We start from the raw sequence: 24,650 nt of genomic DNA on the forward strand, positions 1-24,650 counted from the left end.
CTGAAAGTGATATACCGTATTTCACGGCATAATCGTCGCCACCGCATAATCGTCGCCACCGCGTAATCGTCGCATCCTTTATTTTCAATACAAAAATCGGACTTTAAACCTTTAATTACATAATCGTCGCACGTCCAAATTTTGTTCACTAATCTGATTAAAAGGTAAATGGAACTGCAACGTAAGTTGCACATGAATGCGCAATTTAAATACGTGTATGGTTTATGGGCAATTTGGCAACACAGTCACGTTTGCGACATGTTGCACAACGTATAACCATGTGACCTTGCCGCGGTGGGGAGGCTTGCGTGTCCCAATGATGCAGATAGCCGAGCCGCAGGTGCAACCATATCGGATGGGTATCTGTTGAGAGACCAGACTAACGAATGGTTCATCGAAAGGGGGGTAGCAGCCTTTCGGTTGTTGCAAGGGCGGCAGTCTAGATGATTGACTGATACGGCCTTGTAATAATACTCAACATGGCTTAGCTGTGTTGATACTGCTACACGGCTGAAAGCAACGGGAAACTACAGCCGTAACCACCTCCCGAGGACATGCAGCTCTCTCTGTATGAAAGATGTACTGATGATGGCTTCCTCCCGGGTAAAATATTCCGGAGGTAAACTAGTCCCCCATTCGGATCTCCGGGTGGGGACTACACGAGAGGGGGCGATCATCAGGAAGATGGATACTGACATTCTGCGAGTTGGAGCGTGGAATGTTAGGAGTTTGAATCGTTGTGGTAGGTTAGAGAATCTGAAAAGGGAGATGGATAGGCTAAAGTTAGATGTAGTTGGTATAAGTGAAGTACGTTGGCAGGAAGAACAGGATTTTTGGTCAGGCGACTACCGAATTATCAACACGAAATCAAACAGGGGTAATGCAGGAGTTGGTTTAATAATGAATAAGAAAATAGGGCAGCGGATAAGCTACTACGACCAGCATAGTGAAAGAATTATTGTCGCCAAGATAGACACCAAACCAATGCCCACCACAATAGTGCAGGTCTATATGCCTACTAGTTCAGCGGATGATGAAGAAATTGAAAGAATATATGAGGAGATAGAAGATTTAATACAATATGTCAAAGGTGACGAGAATCTAATTGTGATGGGAGACTGGAACGCAGTGGTAGGCCAAGGAAGAGAAGGTAGCACAGTAGGAGAATTTGGATTGGGACAAAGGAACGAAAGAGGAAGTCGGCTGGTTGAATTCTGCACTGACCATAATTTAGTCCTCGCCAATACTTGGTTCAAACACCACAAACGACGGCTGTATACGTGGACGAGACCTGGAGACACTGGAAGGTATCAAATAGACTTCATTATGATTAGGCAGAGATTCAGAAACCAGGTGTTGGATTGCAAAACTTTCCCAGGAGCAGACGTGGACTCTGACCACAACTTGTTGGTCATGAAATGCCATCTGAAGTTGAAGAAATTGAAGAAAGGAAAGAATGCAAAAAGATGGGATCTAGACAAGTTGAAAGAAAAGAGTGTGATGGATCGTTTCAAGGAACATGTTGCACAAGGACTAAATGAAAAGGCCGAAAGAAACACAGTAGAGGAAGAGTGGAGAGTCATGAAAAATGAAGTCAGTAGGGCTGCTGAAGAAATGTTAGGAAGGAAGAAAAGATCAACTAAGAATCAGTGGATAACTCAGGAGATACTAGACCTGATTGATGAACGACGAAAATACAAGAATGTTAGAAATGAAGAGGGCAGAAAAGAATACAGGCGATTAAAGAATGAAGTGGATAGAAAGTGCAAGGTAGCTAAGGAAGAATGGCTGAAGGAGAAGTGCAAGGATGTCGAAGGCTGTATGGTCCTGGGAAAGGTAGATGCTGCATACAGGAAAATCAAGGAAACCTTTGGAGAAAGGAAATCTAGGTGCATGAATATTAAGAGCTCAGATGGAAAGCCACTTCTAGGGAAAGAAGACAAAGCAGAAAGATGGCAGGAGCATATCCAACAGTTGTATCAAGGTAACGATGTAGATAATTTCGTTCTGGAACATGAAGAGGCTGTTGATGCTGATGAAATGGGAGACCCAATTTTGAGGTCAGAGTTTGACAGAGCTGTGAGTGACCTAAATAGGAACAAGGCACCTGGAATTGATGATATTCCCTCTGAATTACTGACTGCCTTAGGAGAAACCAGCATGGTAAGGTTATTTCATTTAGTGTGCAAGATGTATGAGACAGGAGAAGTCCCATCCGATTTTCGGCAGAATGTTGTTATACCTATTCCCAAGAAAGCCGGTGCTGACAGGTGTGAAAACTACCGCACTATTAGTTTAGTATCTCATGCCTGCAAAATTTTAACACGTATTATTTACAGAAGAATGGAAAAACAAGTTGAAGCTGAGTTGGGGGAAGATCAATTTGGCTTCAGAAGAAATGTAGGAACACGTGAAGCAATCCTGACTTTACGTCTGATCTTAGAGGATCGAATCAAGAAGGACAAGCCCACGTACATGGCATTCGTAGATCTAGAAAAGGCATTCGATAATGTTGATTGGACCAGGCTATTTATGATTCTGAAGATGATAGGGATCAGATACCGGGAACGAAGAATTATCTACAACCTGTATAAAAATCAGTCTGCAGTGATAAGAATCGAGGGCTTTGAAAAAGAAGCAGCAATCCAGAAAGGAGTGAGGCAAGGCTGCAGTTTGTCCCCTCTCCTTTTCAATGTTTACACAGAACAGGCAGTAAAGGAAATCAAAGAGAAATTTGGAAAGGGAATCACAGTCCAAGGAGAGGAAATCAAAACCTTGAGATTTGCCGATGATATTGTTATTTTATCTGAGACTGCAGAAGATCTCGAGAAGTTGCTGAATGGTATGGATGAAGTCTTAGGTAAGGAGTACAAGATGAAAATAAATAAGTCGAAAACAAAAGTAATGGAGTGCAGTCGAACGAAGGCAGGTGATATAGGAAATATTAGATTAGGAAACGAAGTCTTAAAGGAAGTAGATGAATATTGTTACTTGGGTAGTAAAATAACCAACGATGGCAGAAGTAAGGAGGACATAAAATGCAGACTAGCACAAGCAAGGAAGAGCTTTCTTAAGAAAAGAAATTTGCTCACTTCAAACATTGATATCGGAATTAGAAAGATGTTTTTGAAGACTTTTGTGTGGAGCGTGGCATTGTATGGAAGTGAAACATGGACGATAACTAGCTCAGAAAGAAAGAGAATAGAAGCTTTTGAAATGTGGTGTTATAGAAGAATGCTGAAGGTGAGATGGATAGATCGAATCACGAATGAAGAGATACTGAATCGAATTGGTGAGAGGAGATCGATTTGGCTAAATTTGACGAGAAGAAGAGATAGAATGATAGGACACATCTTAAGACACCCAGGACTTGTTCAGTTGGTTTTTGAAGGAAGTGTAGGTGGTAAGAACGGTAGGGGTAGACCAAGGTATGAATATGACAAACAGATTAGAGCAGATGTTGGATGCAATAGTTACGTAGAAATGAAAAGGTTAGCACAGGATAGGGTGGCACGGAGAGCTGCATCAAACCAGTCTATGGACTGATGACTCAACAACAACAACAACAACATGTACGACGCATGGCTTACCGGTAGACTATCGGCAGTTTGACAACGTGGTCGCGAGACAGTGTACTATTTATTCACCACCTACATATTATGCTTACCGGTAGGCTATCGGCAGTTAGACAACGTGGTCGCGAGACAGTGTACTATTTATTCACCACCTACATATTATGAGTTCCCATTTGAAATACGTAAGGCTGTAAGTTATCGCTTATCGGCAACGTCGCCAGGAAATACCGGCTAGGTTGGTTGAATGGACCTCGAACCAGCCCTCAGATACAGGTAAAATTCCCTGACCCGGCCGTGAATTGAACCCGAGGCCTCCGTGTAAGAGGCAAGCACGCTACCCCTACACCATGGGGCCGGCTCCTGTGTTATTGCGCACGAAGTGAAATCCAAGATGATAACGCAGATTTCCACGGAATTATTCAGCCGAATTATTTACGATGTCTCAGTTGTCATCGCTAGACTCTTATCTTACTACGTCATAAGTGTCCGGGCATGGGATGAAAACATTTATCCAAGCAGTCAAGATAATTATTATCCAATGCTATTAAAGTTTTATTCTATAAACTCGTCAGTAATGTAATGTAAAATCATCAATAACTGGGAAGAAATATTAACCTAATTACCGTATGTTTAAAAGAAATTGAAAAAAATGAATGTTTGTTACTGACGTCTCTGAATACAGTCAACTACACAGTAGATCTACACCGCGCTAGCTAAGAGCTCTGGTTTGCGAGCTTTGCGCAAGCGCAGTAGTGTGTCGCAACCAACGAGCTAAACTGATAAATTGTTGCATGCTTCCTTGCTGCCTAACAGTATTGGCTGCTCTGGAATGGACAGATCACAGATGCATTTATTTGTTTCATATTTACGTGACTACTGTAGACATGTGTGCGTGAGAATTTAAGTTTTTAATTTGTGTTTTGGGTGTTTGCAGAAATAATTTGTTTTAATAGTGAACAATTACGGAAAGTCATTTATATCGCAAAACATTAACGTGTGAAGCATTTATAAGCGATTATGGGTAAATATAGAAACTATTCTGCGGGCTTCAAGCTAAGCGTAATTGCCTTCGCTGAACAGCATGGGAACAGAGCTGCAGTAAGAAAATTTTCTGTGAGTGAAAAGTTGGTGCGTGACTGGTGGAAAGTAAAAAACAAGCTAAAAAGCACAAACCCTTCTAGACGCGCGTTTAGAGGTCCTAAAACAGGGAAGTTTCCTATAATTGACGAAGAAGTGTTTAGGTACGTCAGTGAAATACGTAACAATGGCTGCAGTGTATCATATGAAATGTTACAAATTAAGGGACAGGAGGTAGCGCGCAAACACAACACACCGGTAACTCAGTTTAAGGCGACTCGTGGGTGGATTAAGGGGTTCATGCGACGACACAATCTGTCAGTGCGAAGGAGAACAACACTAAGCCAAAAGTTGCCTGCTGATTACACGGACAAAATTGTAAATTTTCACCGATTTGTCATACGTTTGCGCAAGGAAACTTCGTACTTGCTTTCTCAAATCGGTAATGCCGATTAGACTCCAATCTTTTTTGATATGCCTTGCAACAGCACTATTGCGCTAAAAGGATCACGGAGTGTATTAATGAAAACCAGCGGTAGTGAGAAGTTGCGATGCACGGCAATGCTAGCCATTACAGCTGACTGGAGAAAGTTGCCGCCGTACATCATACACGACAGATAGTCATTCCTGGTGGCCTAACATCTGCTTTGCAGCCACTAGACGTATGTGTTAATAAACCCTTTAAAGACCACTTACGTCGATTTTACGAGTGGATGATGAGCGGCGATCAGCAATTGACGCCCGCCGGAAATATCAGGCGTCCACCCTTGGACTTGTTATGCTCGTGGGTGAAGAAGAGTTGGGATCTTATACCACCTGAACTAGTCTCCAAGAGCTTCAAAAGGACTGGGATTTCAAATACACTAGACGGTTCCGAAGATGGCGCAGTGTGGCAGGGAGACGAAGAATCTGATACTGGTATTAACAGAGGCGAAGACGGCGCATCAGATAGCGAAACCTGCGATAGCGACACCGAAGATTTGGAATAAATTGCGTACCGGTAAGTCCACATTTCACAACAAAGCGATAATTTTTTGCAAGTGTAATATTTTAACTTTAATACTCAAATTAATGACAAATTAACTTAATACGTTCATTTTTATTTTCAGGTTGGAAAAACGTTCGCCGAATTGTTGCGAAAAATTATGAATTTTGTTTTAGACTATTTTAATTATTTTGATGTATAAACGCGAGTATTGCGTGCATCTTAAATTTGTATCAAATACAATTTAGTTATAAATACATTTTTTGAGTAATACAAATACTGGTATTAAATATTCATCGTATAATGGTCGCACCCTACAATTTTTTTTCGAAAATTTTGGTATAAAAAGTGCGACGATTATGCCGTGAAATACGGTAGTTTACGTACCTAGCTGGCACCATTCGAATAACTACATGAATGAACTATTCCTTCGTGGGGCAGCCATTTCCCCTTCTGCTTATAGTCTTCTCCATTATCCCTTATTAGTGGTTGGGTGCCATGACCATTCCCTTCTATGTTGTATGCATCTTCTTTGGCCAGTCCTTCATCTAGCATGTCATTTGTACAATGTCTTGCCCCTGATCCCTTGCCTTCACCTAGATCTGGCACCCTGGAGTTCTTCAGACCATAGTCTCTTGATTGGTGCATTCACCTCAGACTGCATTACAAAGCTGTATCACCACAGTCTGTACTGTCTCAGAATCTCATTTTCTCCGGTCCTGGCACTTTCCGAGGTGGTTTTCTCTCCCTTCCTTCAGAAAGATTCCAACTGCCCAACGTAACATTCTTATTTTTGTCCTATACAATAATTCCTCTTCCTTTTTTCTCAATGCTTATATCTGTCCCATATATTATTACGGGACGGATTACTATGTTGTAAACCTTTAAATTTATTTGAACAGGCGCCCTCCTGTCGCATGATTAGGACGAAGAGAATGGACAAACTGCTAATCCTTGACATAATGAAACGTTCCCCACAAACTGTTCTATTTGTATCCTTCAACGTCCAACTTTATTCTTGCTACATAACAGAAACCTAACGAATTCCACATCCTGAAAAAAAACTTCCAAGCTGTATTCTGATTATTTCCCTATCCTGTCCCTTCCTTTAACAGCCAAAGATATAAGTCTGTTCTTTTCCTTTCTCTCTCCTCTTGCCATCATCCATGTTCCTTTCATTTCTACACCGATTCTAATTTACCTACTGTATCAGTAAATATGTTGGAAGATGGTCCGCCTAGTCAATACTATTTATTTATTTACCTTTCACCTTAACATCTAGTACATGTTTCGAGAATATTATGCATTCTCTTCCTCAGCTAGTGGATTAAAATTCAGTATACACTAGCTGAGGAAGAGAATGAATAATATTCTCGAAACATGTACTAGATGTTAAGGTGAAAGGTAAATAAATGAATAAATAGTATTGACTAGGCGGACCATCTTCCAACATATTTACTGTTACCAAGTCAATACGGATCCAATCCCGACCATCATGGTCAAGATTATTAATAATACCTACTGTATGTCGTAACGTTCCTATTTATAGTACCCAGCTATTGTAGAAACAACCTACCCTCCTTCCCCCAACAATCTCTTTCTCTCAACGCCTTCCTCCAATCACAATGGCTTTGGCACATTATTGTATTTATTTATCTACTTCCAGTTGATAAATCACCTGTAGTATTTTTAAAATGTTAATACTAACATTTCTTTGCACTTTTCCAAAAGGTTATTCTAACGAGACAGAATGCACGTCATTTCTCCATTTGTTAAGGCCACCATTACTGAAAGTATTTTTTAGCCAAATCTACATTTGCAATAAATTTTAACTGTGTGTTTTTCATCTCTCTTCCAGTACATTTACAACATTAATCATGGCTTTAAATGCATACTATTTAGTGCACAGAATTTACATCACATATGGTACAACACAATGAAATCAGGATGCAACTTACCCTACAAGTCCTGCAGAGGCAGCCACAGTGCTATCTGACCGTTCAGAATCTGATGCAACAATTGTGATGAACTGGATGATGAAAGGAACATGGGGTTCCAGAAGCAAAACATCTGGATGTGGTGTTGGACCATCTCCTTTCAAGCCCTGGACAATACCTGTGTACGCTTCTAGGACACCTTCTCGGAGTTCATTCAAATAGTCTACCATGTCATAATCCGTCTGAAAGACAAGCAAAGATAAGAGATTTGTTGAAATTCTGTGAGTATGCTGACATACAGTTCTAAAATTTCAGTTGACAACAACATATATTTTTTTTAACGCAAAATGTATTCATAAAAAAATCATCCACGCTCGTCCTTAGTTCAGACAGTGTTGACAAGTTGCAGTTGCAACAACTTGGGCTTTTCAGTCTATCAACTTTTTTTTTAAAATTTGGGGTTGTGGATAATAATTTAACACATCACATTTGGTCTCCTGGACGCAAATTTATTTTCCCATAGTAATTTATTCTCTCACGTTAGCCCTAGCAAGTCAGTTGGAGAGTAATTAACTGCAATCTCTTTCAAAACCTTTCGAGCCCCAAATGTAAAAGAATTCAGAGCAGACAACAGCAGCACGCCATGTATGATGGCTTACAGCCTGATGATAGGCCAGGCCTTGTAAGTGAGCAACAACCTACAAGGCCAGGCAGCGCTATAGTATAACAGAATTTGTCGTTTGAAGCGAAGCTTCAGGATCTGTGATACCATTTAACTCTTTTACCAATATCAGTTTCACTCCATTTCTCCTCTCTCTGTTGTTACCATTCCAGTAGATGGTATAGTTCCTCAGCTAGATGACCCACTAAGATCGAAACCGGTCCTGTATTTTAAATAATGATGATAAACAAGTATTGATTAGGTGGAGTTCTTCTCCTCTTTGCGTTTGTGTGAATTATCAATACGGAAATACGAAAAATGATCGTGACGTCATAACATGATGCCCCCCCCCCCCAAACCTCTATATACAGCACATGTGGTACACCTGCGAGAATGTGACGTAAGCACGAGCCACCAACCCTTCCTCGTGCCAGGAAGGGGGCGTAACTCCCGCGGTCCTTATGAGCTTGGGTTTATCTAAATATACACATATGCGTGGCTCGTAAGGGATTATTGAAACAAATGGATAACCATGGCAAATAAACATTGTGCAATTTGGAAGAACAAATATAATCCTACGAGTTGTTTTCATCGTCAATAAACAGGTAAGTATTGGCGTTAGGGGTTGAAGGCAGTCGCCAAGTGGTTACGTTCGTTAGGTTGGTACGTCTCATGCGCATGTGTAGATCGACGATGGCGGAGCGGTTACCTGCAGCAATTACCATGTGGTTATGATAGTAGTTCTATTACTGTCAATTCAAGTTATCATAATTATTTAATTAATGGCTTGTATATGCGCAGTATTATCCAGTTAACTAATTACGGAATGATTCGTACTTTTACGTTGGTTTCATGTGCTTCTTAAGGGTTTAATTGCATATCACAGCAAGATGAACCTAACCTCGAGTGCTTTTAACTTAATGCTGGCTGGCTTCGTGGACAAAGCCGGCAGTACGTGCAATGGATACTTAACCCTTTGGCACTCAGCCTATATGCAGGTGTTTGCTCGAAGACACTCAGACCAATTTTTGTGATTTTCCAAAGCAAATTACAAAAATTCAACACGTAAAGAGTTTAACACACATTAAAATAAAATTAATCACACTAATACAGGAAACTATGAGCATTTCAGAAATGAATATACCTTGGACGTATTGTTATTGATTAAGCCCCAAAAAAATATTAAATTTCGAAAATAATTTCGTAAAAATAAATTATTGTCTTCAATGACAGAAAAATTAGACATTGTTGCGCCTTCCTTCTTTACTCCTAGACGTGGATGAAAGAACATTTAATTCTGAATAATTTGATATCAATACGATGTGTGTGCTGCAATTCACTCATGAAGCATTGCACAGAGTTATTCAGTGTACATGTAACGGTCGTTGATGTCAGGTCCTCGCGGTCCGATGCACAGTGAGCAGTTACGACCGTGTCACTTCCCACATAACGGGAATCACTTTCGGCAAAAGAAGGTCATTATTGTCTAAATCATCAGAAAATTCATGGATATCGGCCTCATTCGGCCTTGAATATGGCCTAGCCATTACCGTCAACTGGGGTTACTATGGTCACTTTTTAAAGTTTTTTGTGAATATCTTGCACATTTTATGAGATATCCATGTAAAAATGAAATATGATTTAGTATAGAGCGTTGGGTATCATCTACTTATTAAAATAAATTTTTCGAACATCCGGTAATTGTCTCACATCTGAAAATATAGTGACCATAGTAACCCCATGGGGTGGGGACACTATGGTCATATTAAAATCACTAAAGAATTGTTACTAAATATGCAGGAATTAGTAGGGGGTGACTATGGTTAAACAGAACGTGATTTTCCAAGCATATTGATGTAAGAAATTGTATATGTAACTATATTCTTAAGCTAAAATAATTACAATTGTGTCAAACATTAAAGAAAAATTTGCAAAATGTGGTTAATTTGTTCTTTTCATTTATAATTGTCTCATTTCAAGTTGTAACCAGTAAACTTTATATAGAAGCTTAACTTAGCCCCACCTTTGCTCAACTGGAGGTGGTAGTATTTTAAGAATTTCATTCACATTGATAACATAAATGTCTGCTTGCTTTGGCCACACAAAATATTCATGACATCCTCTAAGAAATATAACTTTCACTTCATCTTCTTGACAAGTACCATCATCATCTATCATTTTACCTATATAATGCAGTTTTCTTTTTTTGGTACTAAACTCAACCAGAACATAGTCTCCTGCTGTTGGTTTCCTAGAGCATTCATGATTATCTTCTGCCATCAGTCCTACTTTCATCTCTTCCAAGTTTCTTCATCACTTCCATTTAAATGAATTTCAACATCACTTTCAGAGTCTGATGAAACTACTCTTGTACGCCTTTTCTGCTTCTTTCTGAAGATTGGTAGCACTGATGTTTCACCACTTGTTCTTGCTTGAAACTGATCTTGAAGAGGTGGACAAAGTTCAATATCCTCCAGAGAAACACTTTTTCCTGGCTCGACAAACCATCTCTTCTTTCTTGTGGGGCCATTTCTTTACTTTGAACAGCGCATTTCTTTCAAGAAACTTAAAACTGACACAGCAATGTCACTAGCAACTGAAGAATTATTGTTAGTTTCTAGGACAGACCTACATTTTTGCCGCTAACACTGAAATAAAAAGGACACAAGCATGAAGTATGAAAAAAAACAAGTGAATAATAAAATATAAATATATTAATTGTATATAATATTAAACAAGGGTAATCTAACGTAACCCATAAGACAATTGCAATGAGTTGATACTCATGACCATAGTAACCCCAAAAAACAAGACAATTGTACTATTGTTCATAAATTTGCACTTTTAACGTCAAAATAATTTCTTATAAAGATACAATTACATACATACCTTCACAAGGAATAAAGAAGGTAAACAACACTTTCAGATGACATTTAGAAGTGATTACCTAGGAGCAACAATGAACATTTTAGCCAACTGTTGTTTCTGTCAAAAAACAAGTGCTGAAACAAATGATAGTCAGAAAAACGCATTTCAGGTTAGAATCACAAGTTTTCCCTTTCTGGAAAGAAAAATTCACCTAGATTGGAGGGAAATTTGAAAATTGAGATTTTAAAAATATATAATATATGAATAAGCCTCCATAACATTTTTCCTCAGTTTTGACCATAGTCACCCCTGGGACCGTAGTCACCCCGGCTGACGGTACTATAAAAAGATGACTCAAGCACGTGCAACAACGGAGTTATGAAAAGGAGTAAAATTGTAGTTTACGAAGTGCATCGAACACACGATATACCAAAGAAACGAAATGAACTATAAACAAAACTCATAGCAATATCAACTTTTTGTATTCATAAGCCAATCAAAACAGATCCACGCAATAACAACTTCAAATAACCACAACATAAACATTCACGGTCAACAGATTTCATTTGTCGAAAATAAAAATATTTTGTAGGGCAGGTGGATATGTCTGTTGAGTTAAATGCAAATTCAATGCTTTAATGTACCGTCACGATCAACTGTTGCAATTTAACAGCTACGCAAATGACCAAAATCCGTAAATAAGACAGAGCTGATGTATCGGCGCCGTGAGCGTTTTCGCCATTACCTCTCGCGCCGATAGATCGGCGCGCTGAGTGCGAAAGGGTTAAATAACATTCTGTGAGTACCATTTGAACACACTACTTCCTATTCTTGCTACTGTGTGAACTTGCAATGTGGGTAATAACACTTTTTTTGGGTAGGGGGTGGGTCCCTGGCAAGCATAAAGGAAGGATTTCTCCTCATCTCCGCGTCACATATCGTTTCATATCATTCGTACATGCGTTTCGGGTTCCTAAACATGCACCCCTGCTCGAAATTTGGGAACCGTAAATTGCCCCATACTGATTGGGTGCTCAAGCGGTATCAAAGCAATCTCGGACGTTTTCTTCCTTTGTTATTCAATTTCAGTATTTTAATGGTTCATTGTGATTTATATGGTGACTTTATATCATCAGTATGCATTATGTGATGTGAAGTGCTCATTTCTGCTGTAACCCATGGGATGCTTAGTTGGTGATTGTATGTCCATTTAAATGTCAGATGTTGCTTCGTGAAGTCATAGTTTCATTACGGCTGACCTGCAACAGGTTGCAGGGATGAACTATGACGTCATCAACATGGCTACTGTGGCATGAGAGTTCATAGCGCTTGCCACATATTGGCATTTAATAATTACATACAATTTGCAAAAAAAAATTGTAATTTTCACACCTAAGTTCCTTTTTAGGGACATGATATAATTTGCCCTTTAGGTTAAAAAAAATTTGAGACCCGAAATGGAGATAGCGTGAATGTGTGTTGGACCCAGAAAATTTTACCCACAAGTAGCAAAAAAAAAAAGAGAGGTAATCACTGGGCATTTCACACGAGATCAGATAGCGCACCCATTACAATGACACACAGGCGAAACTAGACAATTACAAACCACACGGCAATTCTGACGAGGAAGAGCCTGCTCCCTGATGTATGGAGAATGTTGCCGTCAAACTGCCCTACTGAAGACTTTCTTTGAGTGGATGATGCTATGATAACTGCAGAGGTAAAAAAGTATGGAGGAATTGGTTGTGGAGCAGATTCTCCCACCAGTGAAAACAAAGATGATCATGAACATAGTGAAATGATGCCTACCAGTGTTGAGGCAAGTGCAACAATGGAGATTTTACATAGATAACTATCATAAGTAGAGGGAGGTGAAAAGTATGTTTATTACCTTTATGAACTTGAAATAGAGGACATTAGAGATAAGTGTAAACAGAGATGGATACACGACTATTTTGCTACGAAGCAGTGTTAACCCTTTCACACTCAGTGCGCCGATCTATCGGCGCGAGAGGTTATGACGAGAGAGCTCACGGCGCCGATACATCGACTCTGTCTTATTAATGGTTATGAATTTCATGTTTTTGGTCCGTATTGAACTGAGAATAATATATAAGTAATAATAATAACGTAAACGTTTCCACCTTTTCAATACTAAAATATATTTACGGATTTTGGTCATTTGCGTAGCTGTTAAATCATAACAGTTGATCGTGACGGTAGCGTTGAATTTGCGTTTAACTCAACAGATATATCCACCAGCCCTACAAAATATTTTTATTTTCGACAAATGAAATTTGTTGACCGTGAATGTTTATGTTGTGGTTATTTGAAGTTGTTATTGCGTGGATCTGTTTTGATTGGCTTATGAATACAACAAGTTGATCTTGTTATGAGTTTTGTTTATAGTTTATTTCGTTTCTTTGGTATATCGTGTGTTCGCTGTACCTCGTAAACTACAATTTTACTCCTTTTCATAACTCAGTTGTTGCACGTGCTTGCGTCATCTTTTTATTGTAATGGCTAGGCCATATTCAAGGCCGAAGGAGGCTGATATCCTTGAATTTTCAGATGATTTAGACAGTAATAATGACCTCCTTTTGGCGAAAGTGATTCCCGTTATGTGGGAAGTGACACGGTCGTAACTGCTCACCGTGCATCGGACCGCGAGGACCTGACATTGATGACCGTTACATGTACACTGAATAACTTTGTGCCATGCTTCATGAGTGAATTGCAGCACACACATCATATTGATATCAAATTATTCAGAATGAAATTATCTTTCTTTCACGTCTAAGAGTAAAGAAGGAAGAAGCAATAAGGTCTGATTTTTCTATCATTGAAAACCATAATTTATCTTTTAATTTATTTTCAAAATTTAATAATTTTTTTGGGCTTAACCAATAACAATACGTCCTAGGTATATTCATTTCTGAAATGCTCAGTTTCCTGTATTAGTGTGATTTATTTTATTTTAATGTGTGTTAAACTGTTTACGTGTTGAATTTTTGTAATTCGCTTTGGAAAATCACAAAAATTAGTCTGAGTGTCTTCGAGCAAACCCCTAAATATAGGCTGAGTGCCAAAGGGTTAATGTAGTTTTCCACATGGAATAAAATGTGTGTTAATGTTGTAAATAGGTACATTAGCAGCAATTGCTTTCTGGGCCTTCAGAACGCCGCCTGCGGCCCCCGCCTCCGTTAGAACACACCACACTCAAACTGGAGCAAGAAGAAGACAATACGGCCATAAGTGCCCAGCTTTTATAGCACTTTTGAGGAGAAGATTCCAGAACTCTCTACTGATAGACTAGATTCTTGTACACACCCCCAATTTTAATTGGCTAGAGAAAATATTTATAAAATTCTGATACATCGATATTGGAGAAGGAACCAGCAGATATACTGACAACTTTGATACATTAACAAAACAATCTTTAAAAACTAAGGTTACCCAACTGTGAAAATACACATTTCTTAAATTGGAGTTTGACCTGCTAGGGGGAGCAATTAAACCGATGATAGACACATCTAATGGTTGAAAACCCAAGTACCTTGCATAACATCAGTTCAAGTGAGATTACACAGATGGCATTATAGAAGGCGCACAGATTAACTGGCCGGAGAAGGTGTACTCCTGGTGTATAGGTTCCCCCCACGACTGTAATGAAAAATCTGATATAACGACAATCTGCTATAGAGAGTAAATTTTTCGCCTTTATGAATTCTCACTCTAACAGACTTCTACTGCATATTAGAAATATTCCTACTACCTGCCAACACCAGAGAAAGAAACTATGTCAAACACTACAACGCCCCCGCCCCCATTCTCCACCTTCCATTGGGTGCAACATGGGTGGCCACATGTTTTATGAAAGAATTGATCCGATAAGTCACTAGCACCACCTCCATTGAGTGGACCGATGAATTACGGATACGGAACTGCAGGCGACAAAAGTAAACCCATATGAGCATTAGCTACCGCCACCAACTGGTACCCTTCTCCTGGTCAGTGGATGGGCAGAATTAAAGGTAGTGTAGTTATAAACAGTTAATAAACATTGGATCTCTGAGGTAATATGCTTTCTTCATTTCCTGTTTCCAATCTTCATCAGGTTGTCAATTATGGACCTGAACAGTTGGTCTCTCCACCACTCCCTTCCTTACTCCTTTATTTCTACTTTTATTTCTCTCTCCTCTATACTCTCCATGTTCATCCACCTCATTCAGGGCCTATAAATTAATACCGTATTTACTCACGTATTAGACCCTTTTCTTCCCATTTTTACAGCCAAAAATAGTAAAGGGGGGTCCAATATGCGATCTCAAAATTTTGTGCACTGAACACAAGACTTCTAGGCTATAAAGAGCTATAAATTGTACGTGTAAACATTCTATACTATTATTTACCAAACTTAGAACGTATTTAATTTATACTGGCTGTTTTCGTCGGAAGGCAGTATTTCAAAGCGTAAAAAGACAAATGGTGAACACGACTTTTAGACCTACAGTACATTTAAAAGTACGTTTTAGTTATTCATATCAAGTCATTGGTTACATCTAATTCCACTGGTGAGGTTGACATCAGGAAGGGCCAGTCATTTGTTTCTGTCAGTTCAGCAGTAAGCCTACCACACAGTAAAGCTTATCACTGCTTTCATTTGAATTATTGCCTTGTGCCGCCAACTTCCCTGTCCTGCTACCAACGTGTCGGAATTAGAAGTGACGTCATCTTCACTGCCATCTCATCAGTCGCGTCAGCCATGCACTGCAATCGAGAGCATACGAGGTCCCGTCTTTTTGAACTTTTTAAAAATCATTTTGTTCTCGACTATAGAGTCTAAACAGTGTGAATCTATTCCCAAATGGTTTCTGGAGATGGTCTCATATTCCCAGTTGGTGTATACCTGTATGTAGCAGAAGCTACTCCTTCCAAATAATGTGAATAAAGCCATCTGTAGAAGGCATGCCAAACTGGTGTTCTGTGTGCCAAACCATCAGCTGATAACTAGTGTATGTTACGAGTTGTACTTCCGTATGTAATACATAGTAACTGGAAACATTCTTTTGATAACTGCGGCTCTTGAAATACAGACCCCTATTTTTAAGTATATTTCATGCTTGTTCTCTACATTTATCGTATCAGGATTTTATAAACAGCTGTCCATATTGCTTAGTTTAGGTATATTATTGCCCTGATGGTGCCAAAAGTTCCTTGATGGAAAGAATAAGAAATAATAACAGGAAAATATACCGCATATATGAATATCTATAGGTGCGGCGATAATGCGTCTAATTATCATAATGTTTAATTTCGTACGAACGTTGTCTCTTCTTTTTTATTAATGCATAGGTACCCTAGTATCTTTTGTTTGGCGTCTCCGAAAATCGTTAAAAGTACGTGGGGACAAAATTATTATTATTTGTTAGTTATGTTGGTGAGTAAAGTAATTGTTTTAATTGGATAGCTTTTATCACGTTTTAAACTTACTCCGCACCAAATATATATCTATATTGGCTTGAGTTACGAGATATTAAACGACCACTTTGTTAATGATTTCGCCTGCTGTATAAATAGCAACAGCCGCGAATATTTCTCAACTAAAGTAAAATTATTTCCTCATCCCGAGGTGGTACAGCTCTTTAGTTCCATGTACCGCTTTTACTGCATATCAACCTTCCTGCCATTCGTAAATCTCTGGCAGTACGGTACCGGGAATCGAAGTCAGACTCCCGAGAACAGCAACTAATTGTGCTAACCATTACGCTGGCGGACATTATTAACTAAAAAACACAGACATATAGCATGACTGATGCATGCTTGCAATGCGCGGGTCGGACACGAAGCTAGGCCACATCAGAGCTGCAGTAGACCTACGCTACGGAGGCAGACATTTCTTACCTACGAAACACAGATGTACCGCATGGATTAGACGTGTTTTCATTGTGTAGGTCGAACGGACGAAACTATTCACAAATTTGTGCGATGTCATCAGAGCTGCAATAAGACTTTTATCCGCTTCGAAGAGGAATCTTTCTTCTCTGACGAATTATGTTGGGTGTCTTTATACGCGAGGGGCGGGGGGGCTCATACACGAGTAAATACAGTAATATACAGCACAAGTTGGCCGTACGGTTAGGTGCGCGCAGCTGTGAGCTTGCATCCGGGAGATAGTGGGTTCGAGCCCCACTGTCGGCAGCCCTGAAGATGGTTTTCCGTGGTTTCCCATTTTCACACCAGGCAAATGCTGGGGCTGTGCCTTAATTAAGGCCACGGCCGCTTCCTTTCCGTTCCTAGGCCATTCCTATCCCATCGTCGCCATAAAACCTATTTGTGCCAGTGCGACGTAGAGCAAAAAATAATAACAATAATATGCATTTGTGTAACATTTCCCTCCTTTCCCAGAGCATTTTCATGTATAAGTCGTTTCCAATTATTTACACTCCCCCCCATTTACATCAGTATTCCTTGGGTCTCTCGAAAGTGTAAACTAAGGGTAATAATGAAGTTTTATTTTGTTCAGGAAGTGACAAGTAGCATTTAGAGCAATTTGAAATGAATAGTCATTAAAACTCTTTCTAAAAGCATAGAAGTCCAATCTTTTGTTGACAAACATGAATTATAAATTTTATATTCACAAATTACTTTTATGACTTTCATAGCATGTATGTAAACTACCCTAAAAATTTATAATGTGATCAACTATTCTGTCAAGTTTGTACCTTTGAACTTTGAAATTTTCAGAAATAACTTTTTGAGTTGGAACTGTACACCCAGCAGCTTGACATGAACTTCTTTTCCAATGTTGAACTAGCGAGCATCTACTGCATTTATATTTACATTTTAAAACCAACAAAATTCTGCCCATAACATGGCATTAGAATGTGATTATAGGATATATACATATACAGTGAAACCTCATTAGTGCGTTCCTCATAAACAAGTTTTCCCGCTTAGCACTTCGTAAATTTGAAGACCCGATCCTCATCACATTAAATCTATATAAAAATATCTCGTTTATCGTGTCACAAATTTTCGCCATTAGCGCTTAGTACGATCATATTTTTTCTACCCCTGAAAATATTATTTGTCATCCCCTGTGAAAAGAATGCGATTCCAAACTCGGGTAAGAAAAAGCACTCTGTACAGTTGCATTATAACGCGAAATGGCCTTGAATTCCTGAACTTCATATAATAAGTTGCACCTTTGGGGAGCAAGTCGTTAGCATCAGGAACGTTCAGTTCTGCTTGCCGGTTAGCAGCAAGATTGCTGAATAACACACTGAGCCAGTCTGTGCTTGTATTTCGCATTCCATTTAGAAACTAATTTTGTGCTAAGTGATACAGTGAAGGGTAGCAAATATTTGTCGCCTGATAGCCTAAATCTGGAATAGGAACGTACATCTACTTACCCGGTCTACTTGAGCCTGTGATGCTTGCATTAGGGTTCTCAGCACCACATCCAAGTATTTCTTAAATTCTGGTCCAATACTAAGGGCAATATCACCAAAAACAGATAATATCTGTGGTTTCACTGATCTGTGAACTGTATTATCCTAGAAAAATAAAAATTATAAATTAGAAGCTTTAGCACCCTTCTAAGATCTTACATGCTGACTGGCAAATTTCAATATATAGATTAACAACATAGCAAATGACTCTTGCAACTAGTCAGTGTGCCAACATGTGTATAAAAATGCAAGGCAACCCATCATGATTAAGGTACTTACCCCTAAGTTTTCCAAAAGTAGCATCATTATTTCATCGCAGTATGGGAGCACTTTACTCTTCAGAGCTCTGCTAATGTCTCCTGTAAGGCCTACTGCTGCTCCACAAACCTATAAGGCAGGACAAATTAAGAAGTTATCACCCAGCCGAAATTATCTACTACAGTGATTTAAATGAGAATGAAAAAATAATTGTTGATTTTATGATGTTTTACGTTATAACTACAGTATTTCTTATCAATAGGAAGGTCCTGATAATATTTCATACGTCTAGCAATCACACATTACGGGAACAATCAGCTTTGCAAGTAGTAAAATGCAGTGGAAATCACAGCAGCTTATGCAGCCTCCTTTGAACAGTTTGTTGTTGATCGCATCAGTTGTTTCATACACTTGATTTGAGGCAGATCTCCACACCACGAGTTTGTGGCTGGTTGGAGAGCGAGATGGCATTCGCTGTCCCTGTACATTATAATAAGAACATCTACCAGCGACATCTCAAGGGCACAGCAGGATTGTTTGATCCGCTCTGTTCACATTTGGAAGTTTGTCCAATAAAGCTATGTATCACGGGTTAACTCATTCTAAATATGTCGTATGAGGTACAAAGCTTACAACTTCTTGGATAGTTTCTTAGCAAGATATTTCAACAGCAAGTAAGACCATAATGTTAATGGTTTTAATTTTGAACTGCATTCAAAACATCAACAGTAGTTTTTAATATGAACTTTGAAAGTGCTTCCTCAACATTAAGGACAAACTTAACAGTAGTAAGGCAATTTGGACAAGCATTAAAAAGGAAGGAAATTTTTTAGTGTGTGCATGTTAAAAGTTTTTACATTTTATAACTATTTGTGTTTTTAGTTTAAGTTAATGGATCTCAGAACAAGAATTTTGGTTTATGATGTCAAATCCGCTGACGAAGAGAATGGCCAGTTCTCAAAACAAGTAAAAATAATAGTCTTAATTAACGATTTTATGAATAATATTGAGGAGGAGGACCTAACTATTACCCGTGGCATTTTTACACGAGCTTAGTCAATATAAACCAACCCATGACAAAAAATTGTCAAATTTGGTGATTCTGTCTTCTGAGTCACTATCTGGAGGAGGAACAACCAGGAATGCATCCAACAAGCAATGAAACATCCAGCTTCCATCATGGCTCGGAGTGCACTAAATGCATACATGCCAACTTTCAAAAAGAGAAATCTGGAAGATACTAAAGCGGAATTTTTTTTAACACCACGTGCATGCGTCGCAAAGTCTTTAAGACATAATGAAAAAAGAAGGCAAGGGGGAAATTATAAACAATACTAATACCAGTCAAATATTTGTTATGATCAAACCTGAAATTAAATACTTGCACAAAGTTACGTCTTGAAGAGTGCTCATCTGTTTCTACTAAACACTGGGTACACTTTCCATGATCGTATAAAACAAGGAAATTAAGCAGAATATGCCTCCCTAAAAGAATGATAATATCATTTCTTAGTTGAACTCATTACAAACACCACTAAAAATACTAACTCGCTTACAAATTCATCACACTATTCCACGAGTTTCAGAACTACCGCCAAAGTTACTCACACCCACACACAAACAAAGCCTTTCACAGATTCTACGAAGCACAACGCAGTTACTCAAGTTGTTATATATAAATTCACAGGCTATTACTTTTCACGCATTTCTTTTCTTCAAAATCACAGCCTCAGTTGAGGTCGAAAACATGATAAAAGCACGGTGATAATCGATAATGCGATTATCGATACATTTACCGGTCAAATTTTAAACACTGCATCTCATATTACCAGCTACTATCAAAAGTCAAACAAATCCGATTTGACTGCACCAGAACCCAGAAATTAGAGGTGCGCGAAAGGTCACCATATATGATACTTTCAGTATGGACCTACAATGACTTTCATTACTTGTAATGATAAAGCCAACCAGGCTAATAAAAATAAGTCTCAAAACCTCAAAACCAAAATTAGTAAAATCATGAAAGATATCCAATTCTTGAAATAATGTGTAAGGCTCAATCTAGTGCCCAAGCTTCTAAAATCGACCCAAACGAAAAACATTCCAAAACAAAAATCTAAAGCCATTCAAAACAAAATCAACAACATCTGGCTCAAAAATGAAATAAAACTAACGTATAGAAAGAAATCATTATTAAATGCACAGCCTCATTGAGACAATTGAGAAATCCTTATCACCTCTTGAATGGTTCTCTTATCAAAGACACATTGCGTATAAATTACAGACCACATTGGACAAAAAAACAAAAAACCTTAAACCACAAGTTAACACATCTAAAAGAAGAGAAAGCTAAATCATTAAACCAGAACAGTAACATAAAAACGCCCATCTCCCCATGGAACAATATTCCAACCACAATTAACTTGACCGACACTACGTTTTCAAATGAAGAAATACATCTGTTCAACCAAGGCCTAAAACAAAATTGGCCTAAGCCACAGAAAGCGGAAGATATTATCACCACAATAGCCGATGCCGAATCAGACATAAACAAATTCCATTATACAGACAGAACGATGCGAGATACGAAATTAAAAAGAAATTACAGTAAAACCTCATTAATTCGAAGTCGTTGGGAATCAAAAATTGGACTTTGAATTACGTGATTTCAAATTAACCGCCGATTCGCAATTCAGAAATACCAACCCTTGACGCGTTACAAAATATTCGAATGCCCGTTACTGCAAGAGTTAACCTTGATTCACAGTTAAACCTTTCAAATGCCGTAGGGAAAAAAATTCCTAAATGTATCTAACAAGGTGCATTTATTAAAATAATGCTCTTGGATAACGCCGTATATTGTCAAACGTAACCTCACACCCGGGAAAAATAAAACACGATTCACAGACAAGCAGTACGGTAATCTACTATATATATGCACGACGCAATTTAAGCAAATATGTTATAACTAGGGGCCGTATTTTTTGGTAATAGCGATAAGCACGAAATTTTTCATATCTTCTTTCTAGCCTTTATATGGCCTTGTAGGTACCGTACCGTAATGTATTTTAGTGAAATGAACCCGCGAAATATCGCGAAATCTGTTTATTACGCGAATCGCGCAAATAATCACGAAATATACCCCACTTGGTAAGAAAAATGCGAAATCGTATCGGAAAAGATCTCCAATAAACATTTAAATGCTCTTGAGAACTTGACTATAGTAGTTTCCTTCTCAGTGGATTGATAGCGCTGTATATTCTCTACACAAATGCACACAAAGCGATGAGCCCTGTGTATCGGAAGTTATGTGTATTCAGTTCCGCGATCTCTAAAGGGCCCCATACATGCGCAGACTTAGTCGGAGGTAAGTCTCAGTCTCTTCAGACATGTCTCTGTGTGCATGGCCGATAAGTCTGCCGACAAAAAGTCTGCAGCCAAGTCTCTGACATTCTAGCGCTACTTGAATTCAGCCGGAGACTTTGCGACGAAAGCGCCATCTCAGAGTTGCGGCAGAAAATGTAAATGTGGCAACCTACAAATATGAAAACTGAAATTTATTTTTTGCGCGTCTTTTTCGTGCAGAGCGCTAAACTGTGTCCAAATAACAACTCATCTTCTATACCGACTATCTAATTAATTTCGATCCGTATACATTTTTCAACCATCCGAAGCCCATAATCTTAAACAGAAAACAGCTGAGCGTAACGTATTCAACTTCCTCGGTAAATAGTCATTTAGTCTGAGCGTGTGTGGGCAACTGCATACTTCCGGAGGCAAATCTGTGCGGGTAAGTATTCCAGAACTCTGCGCGTGTATGGGCCCCTTAAGGCAATCATTAAAAATCGAGATCTGTTATCGATTACAGCAAATGGCGTTGTGGTCGTAGCAAGATCGGTTGTAGATACAGCAGTGCGCATTATACTCTTTCGCATTGAAAGTTCGCCATTTATGAACCTTTATCAGCAAATGTTGAGCATTTAAGTACAAAAATGCTGAAAACTAACGTCACAACAGTTTTTCCGAGGGCCGAGGAATACAACAGTGAGGTGTTCTATGTATTTGATGCTGCAAGAAAGATTCTAATGTGTAAGTACTGTAATGTTCGCATTACGTGAAAATGAAGAGATGCGTGCGATAAATACTGTAGAGAATCAGAAACACACAAAAAGAAGAAGAATGAAGCAAATGAACAATTTTAAGCGGCAAATAACAATCGGCGATACTTTACACATCGCAAAAGGAGTTGAAAAGTGATATGAGAGCAATTTGTAATAGACACAACAAAAGCATTCATGCAAGCCAGCATTTCTATAGAAAAATGGGATAATCCTGGCATGAGAACATGGATGAATATAAAAGGGAAGATAAATAATACCGACTTTATTATAAAATATGACGATATTAGTAGGCCTATTCTAAATACATCGCACCGAGCTCGATAGCTGCAGTCAAGTGGAGGCAGTATCCAGTAATCGGGAGATAGTGGGTTCGAGCCCGACTATTGGCAGCCCTGAAGATGGTTTTCCGTGGTTTCCCATTTTCACACCAGGCAAATGCCGGGGCTTTAAGGCCACGGCCGCTTCCTTCCAATTCCTAGGCCTTTCCTATCCCATCGTCGCCGTAAGACCTATCTGTGTCGGTGCAACGTAAAGCAAAGAGCAAATAAATAAATAAATAAATAAATAAATAAATAAATAAATAAATAAATAAATAAATAATAAATAAATAAATAATAAATAAATAAATAATAAATAAATAAATAAATAGCCTGGTTGAGTTGTAATAATGTTATTGTTTTTACGACCCGCTAACTACTTTTACGGTTTTCGGAGATGCCGAGATGTCGGAATGTTGCCCACAGGAGGTTTTTACATGCCAATAAAACTAGTAACATGGGGCTGGCGTATTTAAGGACCGTACTGAGCCAGGATTGTACCTACCAACTTGGGCTCAGAAAGCCAACGCCTTAACCGTCTGAGTTACTCATCCCCAGCCGGGCAGCACCAGCATATCCATGAACATCTTCTAGGGATATATGGCTTTGCAAAATGCAGTGAAAGCCCCTCTGATAGAAGAGAAGAAAGAAGGCATTGTTAGTGAAGTTTTAGGAGGATATGCACCAAGTGTTCGCAAGTATTATGGCTTCCGACGTCTAATGTGGTCAGCGAAAGGGGATGCTTTGTTTATAAAAAATACTTTGTCGCACAACTCTGAATCCTGATGTTGAAACCATGCGTAGTTTTTTACTTTGGAGACAAGTCATTCAAAATGTTATAACATGTAGAACCAAACCAAACCCCACGGCACTTAACGCCCTGAAAGGGCCTTGGCCTGCCCTGTGACCGCTGCTCAGTCTGAAGGCCTGCAGATTATGAGGGGTCGTGTGGTCAGCACGACGCATCCTCTCGGCCATTATTCTGGGCTTTCGAGACCGGGGCCGATATCTCACCGTCAATAGCTCCTCAGTTCTAATCAGGTAGGCTGAGTGGACCTCGAACCAGCCCTCAGGTCGAGAAAAAAATCCCCGACCTGGCCAGGAATCGAACCTGGGGCCTCCTGGCGAGAGGCAGGCACGCTACCCCTACACCACGGGACCGGCAAAAACGTGTAGGCTACGTATAAATTCCTAACTTCCGCCTAACTTCATTTTGAGGTTTCAGTGATTTATATAGGCCTACCGGTATTTATTTCTACAACATTTTGTATATTAGGTTGTTCTAAGGTTTAGTAACAATTTAATACATTACAAGTGTTCACTTTAAAACCCCTAATCATAAAATTAGTTAGATTTACCCCATACCATAAGGAATATTTCACAAGAAACATCGATCA

At 39.0% G+C, this 24,650-nt stretch overlaps 1 protein-coding gene across 2 annotated transcripts in view; it reads right to left on the reverse strand.

Annotated features, from left to right (window-relative positions):
* Positions 1 to 24,650, reverse strand: part of Fs(2)Ket (Importin subunit beta Fs(2)Ket) — a 154,656-nt gene that overhangs the window by 37,349 nt on the left and 92,657 nt on the right. For both annotated transcript variants that reach the window (XM_067145300.2, XM_067145299.2), the window contains exons 12-14: positions 18,837 to 18,944; positions 18,519 to 18,662; positions 7,596 to 7,816 (exon numbers count right to left, since the gene is read on the reverse strand). In XM_067145300.2, the coding sequence (XP_067001401.1) occupies positions 7,596 to 7,816; positions 18,519 to 18,662; positions 18,837 to 18,944 (473 nt within the window). The remainder of the gene's footprint in view (positions 1 to 7,595; positions 7,817 to 18,518; positions 18,663 to 18,836; positions 18,945 to 24,650) is intronic.

The sequence above is a fragment of the Anabrus simplex genome, chromosome 4, assembly GCF_040414725.1.
Source record: "Anabrus simplex isolate iqAnaSimp1 chromosome 4, ASM4041472v1, whole genome shotgun sequence".
In the NCBI taxonomy this organism is placed as follows: Eukaryota; Metazoa; Arthropoda; class Insecta; order Orthoptera; family Tettigoniidae; genus Anabrus; species Anabrus simplex.